Source organism: Oryx dammah, unplaced genomic scaffold (assembly GCF_014754425.2).
Source record: "Oryx dammah isolate SB20612 unplaced genomic scaffold, SCBI_Odam_1.1 HiC_scaffold_8, whole genome shotgun sequence".
Taxonomy (NCBI): domain Eukaryota; kingdom Metazoa; phylum Chordata; class Mammalia; order Artiodactyla; family Bovidae; genus Oryx; species Oryx dammah.
This window is the reverse complement of record NW_024070192.1, coordinates 32,813,296-32,825,444: the sequence shown is the minus strand read 5'-3', so window position 1 is coordinate 32,825,444 and position 12,149 is coordinate 32,813,296. Positions and strand designations below refer to the sequence as shown.

Sequence of the window (12,149 nt, the reverse complement as noted above, 5' to 3'; positions counted from 1 at the left end):
TTTCTTCAGTGATATTTAATTTATACCCTTAAAGTAGACTCTAACTGAACATGTTTAGATTTGATTAGCCAAGATCTTTGGTGAAACTCACTTTAGTTTCTTCCTCTAGCTGACGTTTCAGTTCCTCAATCTGCTGAGTAGATGCTTGCTTGGTCCTTGAAAGCTGAGAGACCAAAGCATCTTTCTCATCCAGTTGTCGGGAATATTCACCTAAGAATTATAGAAGTAAAGGAATTTGCTAATGGCATAAAAAAATAAGCCTAAAGGGTTTGTATATATATTATACATATAACTGACAGATATATACTTTAAATATTGTTACAGAATTGGCTAGAAGTAGAGATTAAAAAGCAGCATTGCTATTGGAGTGTAACAAATAAACTAATCTGCTGATTATTTCTTGCTTTTTTTTTCCTGACTTTGTCAGCAAATTCGGGTAGTTTGTTTACCCCCCTGTAACATGGGAGTATTGCTATTAACTCAGAATCCCCAGAATTGCTTTTCTCTAGGACATAGTTATGGGACTGAGGGAAATCTCTACCGGCTTCCGTCTGCAGACGCGCTCTCTGAGCCGTCAGGTCATTGATCAGCCGCTGCTGCTCCTCCTCTTTTGTCTTAAGTTCACTCACTTGATCTTCTAGAGTGCGGCACATCTTTTCAAGGTTTCCCTACAGGACATGTAGCCATGAAAGATGAGATACTGAATGCAGTAAAAAATAAAATTAATACTTGACTCTTAAAACATTTTTAGAGTGAAGCTATGTCGACATAAAGCTATGTCGAGTGTGAGTAGAAACTTATGGCCAACTTTACGGAACATGTTAGGTTTCAAGCATGATGGGTGCATGATGTCCCTCAAGTGGTCATTGTTGGAGCTTATTCATTTAGCCCAGTGGTACTGGATGCTGACACTTAAAGAAGGTTGTGAAACAGTCTCAATCATTTGGTGCTTTAGTCGCTCAGTTGTGTCTGACTCTTTTATGACCGTGCAGGCTGTAGCCCGCCAGGCTCCTCTGTCCGTTGGATTTTCCAGGCAAGAATACTGGAGTGGGTTGCCATTTCCTTCTTCAGGAGATCTTCCTGACCCAGGGATTGAACCCGCATCTCTTGCATTGGCAGGTGGATTCTTTACCACTGAGCCACCAGGGCACCATATCCAACATTTTAAAAGACGAAACAGAATGGAACATATCAGAATAGAAAATTTAGATCAGTGCCATAACAATGTTTAATGCCAGAGAGCAGTGAGGGTTCTTACAGATTATCATTAATAATTACCCTCATTTAAAGATAGTTTTGGGAAAATAAAAATAAAGGGAGTATCAGGTACCTTGGCTTTGGCAACGGTCTCTGCGTTACTGCTGAGGTCGTCGATCTCCATCTTCATCTCGCTCTTCTCCTTCTCCAGCTTCTGCTTGACCCTCTGCAGGTTGTCAATCTGCTCCCCCAGCTCGGCCACACTGTCCGCGTGCTTCTTGCGAAGAGCGGCCGCCGTGGCCTCGTGCTGCAGGGTGGCCTCCTCCAGGTCCCTGCGCATCTTCTGGAACTCGGCCTCCCGCTTCTTGTTCATCTCAATCTGGGCGGAAGTGGCCCCGCCGGCTTCTTCCAGCCGCTCGCTGATCTCCTCCAGTTCCCGGGAGAGGTCTGAGCGCTGCTTCTCTGCTTTGGCACGGGAGGCCCGCTCGGCCTCGATCTCCTCCTCCAGCTCCTCGATCCGGGCCTGGCGGTGACACAGCACGTTAACGTGATCGCATCTCAATTTCAGGTTTTTGGGTGAAGAAACAAACGGAGGTGAGATAGATGACTCACCTGCAATTCTTTGATCTTTTTCTGTAGTTGAATTTCTACTGCCTGCTCATCTTCAATTTTGCTGAGCAGATTGCTGATTTCAAAATCTTTCCTTTAGACAGAAGAACAAGACATATTAGTACTCCTACAAATTGAAAGATGGTGTCGCACAGAATTTTTTTCGGGATTTCCTACTTTTTAAGTTTCTCGTCAAGTTGCTGTTTGTCGTTTTCTATGTCTACTGTGGATTCTTGGGCCAGTTTCAGGTCACCCTCCAGTTTCCTCTTGGCTCTTTCTAGATCCATTCGAAGTTTCTTTTCTTGTTCCAGAGAACCTTCAAGCTAATGCGAAAGTAAATTTCATTAAAAATGAAAGGAAATTAAAAAAACTTCCACATGGATATTAAAAACACACTTACGTCATCCACTTGCTGCTCTAGCTTGGTCTTAGCTTTGTTCAGGATGTTGACTTTGTCCTCTTCTGCCTGAAGGTCATCCAGGGTCTGCTGGTGGGCCTCCTGGAGGGCCTTCTTCTCCTTGGTCAGCTTAGCTATGACTTCGTCCAGGCCGGCCATCTCTTCTGTGAGGTTTTTCACCTAGAAGAGTTAAAAGAGAAGGGACCTCTGCAGTGGAGCAGCTTAGATGGATGGCAGTCTCTGCATGGTATAGGGCAATGTGATTCAGACCTTGTTCTCTGTGGCGTGTTTCTCCTTCTCAACCTTGGCCAGGGTCAGCTCAAGGTCGTCTATGTCTTTCTTCAGTTCCGAACATTCGTCCTCCAGTTTCCTCTTCTTGGCCGTCAGCTCAGCATTCATCTCTTCCTCATCCTCGGCTCTCTCAGTCACCTCCTTGATCTTAGCCTCCAGCTGGATTTTGTTCTTAATCAGTTGCTCACACCTTTCCTCTGCATCAGCCAAGGCATCAGCTTCCTGAGGGGAGATTCCTTGAACTAATTAGAGAATTTGTTACTTATTTTGAACTTTCTTTGCATGAAATAGAAGTGTTTACTGAATGCTAATGAATTTTTCAGGATGAGTATAAGTTAATTGAACATTATTCCATTGTTTGGAGAAATGTAGCTAATTAGATCTGGGACTATAGATTTAGAAACAAATTAGTCTGAAAAATGGCTGAATTGGCGTAATTGACTGGTTTAAAAAGTATTGTATAGAAGAGTGGGCGGACCAAAGCCTGAGTTCTTGTCTCAAATTTGCCTTATTCCTCTTATACTCAGTTATCTCATGTAATTAAGAGGGTTGGAATAGATGATTGTTAAGAGCATTTCAGCTATAATATTCAAAGATTTCGACTTAGTCAAATTGGTTCATTTTGACTTTGGTCATTCCCCAGTTACTAGATTGAATTCAAAAAAGAAAAAGAACATAATTTTTATGCCTATGAATATATTTCCACGAAACATTTTTATACACTTAAAACCTCCCTGATAGGCCATAACAGTTCTATAACGGTCCAAGGTTTCCTTTTCCATTTTAAGAATTAGTCTTAAAAGGAAGTTTAGAGTATATAAGAACTTATAATTTTGAGAAACTATATTATTCAATAAGGTTTTTATAAATGACTAAAGGACTCAAAAAAATCAGTTCAGCCACCAACTTATTAGATTACTCTGATCTGGGGAATTTCTTTAACTTCTCAGTGTTTGTTTACATCTTAAGTTTTTAAAATGCTTGAATGAATGATAACGGGGACTTTTCAGGGTTCCTTTGCTTTTAAGTGATACACTCAGTAAGTATTTACTCACTGACTAATGATAATACCTATGAACAGAGGTTAAGATGAAGAGGCTGTGATACTGTGCTTTAAGGAAAATGTAACTCTCATATAAGTTAATTTATCAATAGGAAAAGTTGAAAATAGCTTAAAAATTTTAAAGAAAGCTATCCTTTTTATGGATTTCTTCATGACATTGTTGGGTTTGCTTGACTTGGACTAAGGAAATGGGAGATTGTAATTGGCCAGAGTGTTGATGCCAAACCTGTCCCACTTTGATTTCTGCTTCTTCTTGAATCAATAAACAGAGGAGAGACTTAAGAACTTGGGATCTGTATCAAAGGAAGAATCACAGGGTTCACTAGCTCTGCCCTTTACCCTGGTAGTTCAGTTCAAATAACTGCAAGTCAATTTGTTGGGCTAAATCCTGGGGGTTGGGAAAAAGAGTTACAGAGAGAAATAAGAATGACTGTCTTTTTTGAGTTTAAATGCAATCTTATACATGTGTATTCAGAAAATAGGGCTCCACTTTTAAGGCTGGGTTGAAGCAGTTAAAGCAGTCATTTTCTCAGAAAAATGACTGAGATTTGAGGGCTTGCCTTTAAACTGCTTCCTTCATGGCTGTTACATTTGAGACATTGTTAAATAAATTCTTCAATTTCCCGTTTGTAATTTGGAAGTAGTTCTTGCCTTCTTCATAGGAATGTTCAAAGTTAAGTGAAATACTGAAAAAAGCAATTGGAAATATTCTTTTTCAAGAAAAGGCCATTTGTAAATCCAAAGTGTTTGTGAAGCCAAGAAAATGGTGCACTGACATGATTTATCATGTATTCCTTGAAGCCTCTCCTCTTATTTAATCACCCCTGAATTATCTGCTCTGTGAAGTCACTGACATGGTGGATTCAGCACAGAGGGTACTCACAGATTGAACCTGGAGCTGTAGGTCATTTTTCTCTTTCAAGAGAGTCACCATTTTTTCCTCCAGTTCCTTCCTTTTGGCCTCTGATTTGGCCAGTTCATCCTTGGTTTTCTGAAACTCTTCCTTTATTGTGGCCATCTCCTTCTCTGTCTCCGCACTCTTGAGGAGGGGCTTGATCTTGAAAAAGAGTTTCATCCAAGGCCAGTGCTTGACGTTCATGAAGGCTCGTACGTTATACTGGATGCAGAAAAGGGCTTCTCTGAAATGACGGGAAAGGATCAGTGTAGGTTGATCCATTAGAGACAACGTTGTTGTTGTTGTTTTTTAACATATAAACTCCCCTTTTAATGACCACCCCACATATAAATGATTTGCCAAATTCTGTATATTTTATATGCAGGGGACATAAACACACACTCCCACCCACTCCCACTTAGAGTGGTCCTCAGTATGACCACTTGGCTAATGTGCACTGCTCATACTTAACAATTCTGTGTTCACACGACCCTGTCACACTAGCAAAGAAGCTGACTTTAGAGGAGGGATGCTTTGTATATATGAGCAACACGCACCACTTTAAGAACATCTGAAAAATCAGTGTTAGTGATTTGGGAGTGGGTATGACTCAATGGACGTGAATCTGAGAGAACTCCAGGAGTTGGTGATGGAGAAGGAGGCCTGGTGTGCTGCGATTCATGGGGTCGCAAAGAGTCGGACACGACTGAGTGACTGAACTGAACTGAACTGAACTGATGGCAGTTGTAAGCTGATCATGCAGCTTGGCTGTGGGCACACTGATGAGAACTGTGAAAGGGCATGGCTTGCTTTTTGAATTGCTCCACTGATGCTGAAGCTGAACTCCAATACTTTGGCCACCTCATGCGAAGAGCTGACTCATTGGAAGAGACCCTGATGCTGGGAAAGATTGAGGGCACGAGGAGAAGGGGTCAACAGAGGATGAGATGGTTGGATGGCATCACCAACTCAATGGACATGGGTTTGGGTGGACTCTGGGAGTTGGTGATGGCAGGGAGGCCTGGCAGGCTGCGATTCATGGGGTTGCAAAGAGTTGGACATGACTGAGAGACTGAACTGAACCTACACTGAGCTTATGGTTTATCATGTATTTCTTGAAGCCTCTCCTCTTATTTAATCACCCCTGAATTATCTGCTCTGTGAACTTCTTTTGTTAGCTTCTTCACATGATATACTGGCTTTTCTCAAATCCTTTCAAATGCCTCATTCTTACCTGCTCAACTAGATTGTTAATATCTACAGGGCATTTAGCTTGTATTGAGCTCCAAGATTTGTTTTATTTAAATAACATTTTAAAAATAATAATAAAAGATATCCCTTCTGCACACTGTAGCAGTAAACTGGCAAAGTTTGACTGCCTTTGAACAGTGTGTTTGCCTTTTCAAGCTTGTTAAAATGGAAATTCTATTTCTACAAGTCCAATTTATAAGCACCGTAACCAAGAAGGCATAAACCATAATGTTGACACATGGAAAGACTTGGGAAAACTTATAATACGTAAATAAATAAGTGTGCATGAGCAGACTGAATGCAAAACGTGTGTGTAAGGACAGGGAATGCAGTAGTGCTAGGTCAGTGGAGTTGGATGAGGTTAATTAGGGGAAGAGGAAATGGAAGTTGTGAGCTGGTGAGTGAATAAATTAGGCCAAGAGGAGAGGGCTTGTGCAAACATGAGACTATAAGAGACAAGCAAACTGTTTAGGCTGGCTGGAAAAGACAGGGCAGTTGGAGATGATAGATGAGGTGGGGAATAGAGAGGGCCTTGACAGACACAGAGGCAACTTGGATTTGACAGGGGAGACCATGGGGAACTGCAGCTGAATATGGCGTGATGAGAACAGTGCTTACTGCACATGATTCCTGCAGCTGTGTGTGAGAGGAATAGAAGGGAGACAGTGAGAGAGAGGGTTTTGATGGGAGTCCAGATGTGAGGGCTTGGGCAAAGTCTGATGTGTTGTAGGAGTGGGTTCTGAAATGGGTGAGAAGTGCATATGAACTGGAAAATGGAAGAGTTAATGAATGAGCAAGACTGATGTAATAAAGTCCCTGAGGGATCTTACAGTCCTGATACTCTGCATAGTTGTTACCTCCTTTGCAGCATTTTCTGATATTCTACCCTCATTAGGAATCCCCTACAGACAGCTTGAGTTCTTGTTATAATCTGGGCCAACTTTTCATCTCTCATTTCTTCCAGAAGACCCAGCAGGCCAGCTTTGAAGAAAACCTGGAAAGAGGGAAAGTCACAAATCATCCCCAGACTACAGGAGAGACAGACACGGCAGATGGTGCTTGGATCAGCTGTAAGTAAATAGTGGCTGTACCTTTGTGTGTCCAAACTTGTACTGGGTGTGATCAATATCAATGGAGGCAAGAAGTTTCTCAGAAGCCTTCTTGCTATCAATGAACTGTCCATCTGGAATAGCACTTGCATTTAAAACTTTGTATCTGTTTCATTGAAGAAAGAATGAATGATTAGGATGGTGTGAACATATATGAAAATCAAATGACACCAAAAAGAAACATCAGTGAAAAGAGAGAATGCAAAATAGAAAATCCAATTGTCCATACTGGTGAATCCAATATGATTTTTCCATGAGCTAATGCATGCTTCTTCATATTTGTAAGAAATACCACCTCCTGTAGCTTGTATTCTGTTCTACCATCACAAGACTATATTATTTGACTTACTTCATAATAGCCACTAAACAGGGTACATAGAACACAATGAACAGAGGACAACAGTAAAAATGATTAAACAAGCACAGCATTTAGTGAAATACAACAAAGAGTGACTGGCCTTTGTTTAAAGTCCCCATAGAGGATTCTGCTGGGGAAGCCCTTCCTGCAGATGCGAATGCCCTCCAGCACCCCATTACACCTCAGCTGGTGCAGGACCAGCTCATGCTCCATGGCCCCTAGAAAGAGATCAAAGTGCATACTGCTGGGCAGTTCAACTGTCACACTTGCGCCTGTTTGATTATTTCGTGCTCTTAGATCTTACCGGGAGTTTTGGTTTCATTGGGAATGATACACCGTACGAAGTGGGGGTGTGTGCTCCTCAGATTGGTCATCAATTTATTTAAATTTTCCTAGGAAACCAGGGAGAAGGGACTTGATGAGAAAGTTCTATTTCAGCTTGCTTTTTTTGCGCAATTATATGAAATGAACCTAGGCACTCTCTTAACTATTAAGTCTATGAGGCTTCAGTTGCTCTGTGTTTTAAGGGTCTCAAGAGTTGTAGCCTGCCAAATAACTGAAAGACCATAGTGCTAGGTAGATATACAGCTCTCTGTGGTATTCATTTATGACACCTAGGATCTGTCCTGTAAACAAACTGCCAATTCAAGTAGCATTGAGGCACATGAAGTGTTCTTGAGCAAGAATCAGAAAATAAAAGACTACCGTCTTGCTTTGTTACTAACGAGGTGCTTAAAATCCCTTTTGTCTCTCTGGGTCTCATCTGAAAATGGTTGAGATTACCTCTAAGGTCTCTTTTGCCTCTCTTAGTGCTAATAATTTTCACAGGACTAGTTTACAGTGGTGACCTATGTCAGTCACTGTCCCAGTGCTTGACATTCCTTTCTTGAGTATATTATTCCCTGGGACCTGTAACCTTTTGGGTTTTTTGAAGAGTCTAAAATCATGAGACTATATGACCTTCTATAGGTGGGTCTCAGATACCTGAGGATGATCCACAGTCTGAAGCATATGGGGCAGTTATTCCAGAAACAGAATAACTGATTATGATAGACAGTGGTGATTTACACAACTGTAGAAAACTAGCATGTAGATATTTTTCAATATTTCTTAGGTATATTCTTTGAGAAGGCAGAGTTGCTTTATTTTTTATATCTCAGTTAACTACTAGAATATAAAATAAGTAATGTGAGTTTCTAATCCTGAAAATATGTGTAAGAGTTTGGGGAGATAGTGCAAATTGGTCGTGAGAAAAGAACAGGACCATTTTCTTGTTTAGGTTATATGTTGTATCTGCATTTTAGTTTTAAAAGGAATGAGACTTAGCTATAGAAGTTCATAGAAATCCTGACAAAGCAGCCATTAGATCAGATGCTCCATATGTCCCCTTTTAGAAGAGCCAGTTTTTAAGCCATCCAAGAGAATCACATTATTTGTAGTAATGTTATTATTACTGTTATTTAATTCTTTACAGGTATTTTTCTATCTTAATCATCCATTTAAATCACTAGGTTTGGCTTTAGGTAATTTTCAGCTATCACAAAAAATTAAATCCACCTCAAAAGACTAAGACGCATTTTGGTGGAAAGATGTCCTAAAGGATGTGTCTCAGGCTTATTCTCAAAGAGGGACTCAGGAACGTTCTCAAAGGGCAGTATTAGTGGAATAAAGATACGGCTTTCCGCAGGGAGATCTTTGAAGTTCAGCTGTGCTTCCTCAAAAATCAGCCTTATTATAGAACCAGAAAACTTCTAAAGGCATTTTGGAATTCCTGAATACATGAGATGAGCATAGTAAGGAGTAGTGGGTAAAACATTCGGCCCTACAGAAGTATTGCTTTTGCTGTACCCTGAACAAGAGGAAATATTTGAAGTAATTCCTATTAACATTCCATTCCCTTCTAATTTATTCTAAATTCTATAATTATTATAAGTCATAGAGACTGAATAGATTTTTGAATTAAATTTGTACTTTACCCTGAAAAGGGCTGACACAGTCTGGAAAGAAGAGCCCTTCTTCTTAGCACCTTTCTTTGCGCTGCTGTCTAAGATAAAAAGAAAACCCATTAATGAACGTATCCCAGAGGCTGGAATGGTATGTAAACTTTCTGTGGGGATAGGTTAATTTAAATCAGGGGCACAGAAAGTACCAGCTTCAGCACTAGCATATGTGGAAAAGAGACTGGCCAGAGTCTTCATGGAGGACTTCTGGTACAGCCCAACCACTGTGTCATTCAGGGGGTCCTTATTCTTGTCCAGCCAGCCAGCAATGTTGTAGTCCACGGTGCCCGCGTAGTGGATTAGGGAGAAGTGGGCCTCGGCTCTGCCCTTGACCACCTTGGGCTTCTGGAAGTTGGCAGACTTGCCCAGGTGCTGGTCATACAGCTTGTTCTTGAAGGAGGTGTCTGTGGCCTTGGGGAACATGCATTCCTCTTCCAGGATGGAGAAGATGCCCAGTGGCTGAATTCAGAAAAGCAGACATTGGTGTCAGTCTGTCTTGTCTCAAAAGGTATAGTGGCTGTCATTTGATTGAATTAATCAAGCTCAAAGTCCTTTTGTTATCACTAGAATGACTTTCCACCATTCCTTCGCACATTCGATCCATAGCATTATTTTTAAGTAAAAGAATAGCTAGATACAAAACTCCAGATATCAGCACAGCGTGTGGAGGTGACATTAAAATGTCTGTATTTATCACTTTTATCACATTAACTCACCTACTTGGTGAATTAATGTATTGTCAAAGTTTTATTTTTCTATGAAAAGGACTTAGTGACTTAGAATGTTTACTTTATATGCAATAGTATAAATAACCCAAACTTTATATAGGACATTTTGTGTACTTAATCTCCTTAAGATAGATTATGAACAAGCATAAGCAATTTGACTTCTTGACTTCCAAACAGATTAGCTTTCATATAAGCTCTAGCTGTGTTACCTCTGCATTAATTTTGACTTAGAAAATAGTAATTTCTATTGCTGACATCTTGGATCATATGGAGATTTGAAGCAAATGAGGTAGTTTCTCTGGTGAAGTAGACCATCTCAGTAGAGGTGCTGCTTTCAAATTGGATTTGAGTCAGTGTTAGAACAAAACTGCTCAGGATAAAATGAAACTAAACTCTCTGGTCCTTCTGTAAAAGCTGAAAAGAGGAAATAATTTCTAAAGTAATTCTCTAACTTGTTATGATATCAGTCTATTTAAGATTATTGTAATACTTTCTGAAGTTGCTTAAGACACTTGGGAAAGTTATCCTTACAGTTCAGATTTCCTTTAGACATCATACAGACCTTCTCGATGAGCTCGATGCAGGCAGCTAGGTCCATCCCAAAGTCGATAAACTCCCACTCAATGCCTTCCTTCTTGTATTCCTCCTGCTCCAGCACAAACATGTGGTGGTTGAAAAACTGTTGCAGTTTCTCATTGGTGAAATTGATGCACAGCTGCTCCAGGCTGTTGAACTGCACAAAAGCAAATTTCCAATGTTAAATGGATTTTTAAAGTGGTAGAATTCATTACTGGAAAATCTTTTATTGAAAATATATGGAATTCAGTAATGAAATAAAATTATGAACTAATTATTGTTTATTCAGAAATCCCAGGAAAGAAAGGATCATTTTTGACATGAACCCTTTTTGTGATTTCTGGGCATTGTTTAAAGCTGTCAGCCACACAGCAAGAGTTCTGGTAGAATCGACCTCCTTCCCTTTCTAAGATTTCCTGGGCAATAATGTGCATTTAAAGTACAACAAAAGTACAATCCAGTGAGTAATGGGTTCAGATTTAAGGGTGAAAGTAATTTATTGCAAAGCCTCACGTTTTTACCACCCCCACTCTCTAATTCAAGGTGAAGTTCACATTTTCACTTTTGGCTGTCACTTTATAAGGAAAGCTTTTCATAAGACCTTTAGTTGATGTACAAAATGAAATTAATAGGTTAATTTCTCTTCCTATCAAACATTTGGTAAATTCTCATGTCACATCTGTGAAAGTAGGGACCTCGTGTAGTCCAGCATTGAAGATCTGATGAAGTCTTTATAGTAATCTTTGTTACTTTATAGACACCTTCATTTTTATAGATGATGAAGCTAATGACCCAGAAGGGAAATGGTGGGTGTCAGATGAACCTGGAAGAGGAAAGACTATGAACTGTCACTGTGCTTCTCCTTTTAGCTCCTTTTTCCTCAATTGGACAGAAGGAGCCTTGTGTATGGACCAAACACTACAGATCCAGGTTCCTATCTTGGCTTTGCCTTACGTGGCTGGAGGATCTTTAGCAAGTATGCTGATTTTTTTGCATCTGTTCCTCCACATTTAATTAGAAGTATGTTAGTTACTCCTTCTTGGGTTATTGTGAAGATTAAATGAGGTAACAATTTGAAGTACTTAGTAGTGTGCCAGAAATATAGACTTCTCGATAGAGTTTGGCCATTATTACTACTGCTATTATCCTATTACCTCCTAGATTTTTTGTCCTAGGTACTATGTTGGAGAAAGCAATGTAGACACTACAAATACAAATGAATAATACCCAGCATGCTGCTGCTGCTCAGTCACTTCACTCATGTCCAACTCTTTGTGATCTCATGGCCCATAACCCACCAGGCTCCTCTGTGCATGGGATTTTCCAAGCAAGAATTCTGGAGTAGGTTGCCATGCCCTCCTCCAGGGGATCTTCCGGACCCATGGATTGAACCCACATCTCCTGCATTTCAGGCAAATTCTTTATCGCTGAGCCACTGGGGAATACCCAATATATCAAAACCCAGATTGTCTTTCTCCCACTTTTTATTAATCTGAAGATAACTCACATCAAAGATTTCAAAGCCAGCGATGTCCAAGACCCCGATGAAGTACTGCCTGGGCTGCTTGGTGTCCAGCTGCTGGTTGATGCGGGTGACCATCCACAGGAACATCTTCTCGTAGACGGCTTTGGCCAGGGCGCCCACTGCATTGTACACCTTCATGGACAAAGTAAT

General features: G+C 40.5%; 1 protein-coding gene across 1 annotated transcript in view; it reads right to left on the bottom strand.

The window, feature by feature from the left end:
* Window positions 1-12,149, bottom strand: part of MYH8 (myosin heavy chain 8) — a 28,565-nt gene that overhangs the window by 8,073 nt on the left and 8,343 nt on the right. The window contains exons 13-28 of the mRNA XM_040243345.1: window positions 11,982-12,131; window positions 10,461-10,631; window positions 9,320-9,629; window positions 9,147-9,214; window positions 7,475-7,562; window positions 7,271-7,388; window positions 6,795-6,918; window positions 6,561-6,697; window positions 4,441-4,696; window positions 2,474-2,716; window positions 2,207-2,383; window positions 1,984-2,129; window positions 1,810-1,900; window positions 1,331-1,720; window positions 542-668; window positions 92-210 (exon numbers count right to left, since the gene is read on the bottom strand). Coding sequence (XP_040099279.1) covers window positions 92-210; window positions 542-668; window positions 1,331-1,720; window positions 1,810-1,900; window positions 1,984-2,129; window positions 2,207-2,383; window positions 2,474-2,716; window positions 4,441-4,696; window positions 6,561-6,697; window positions 6,795-6,918; window positions 7,271-7,388; window positions 7,475-7,562; window positions 9,147-9,214; window positions 9,320-9,629; window positions 10,461-10,631; window positions 11,982-12,131 — 2,715 coding nt within the window. The remainder of the gene's footprint in view (window positions 1-91; window positions 211-541; window positions 669-1,330; window positions 1,721-1,809; window positions 1,901-1,983; window positions 2,130-2,206; window positions 2,384-2,473; window positions 2,717-4,440; window positions 4,697-6,560; window positions 6,698-6,794; window positions 6,919-7,270; window positions 7,389-7,474; window positions 7,563-9,146; window positions 9,215-9,319; window positions 9,630-10,460; window positions 10,632-11,981; window positions 12,132-12,149) is intronic.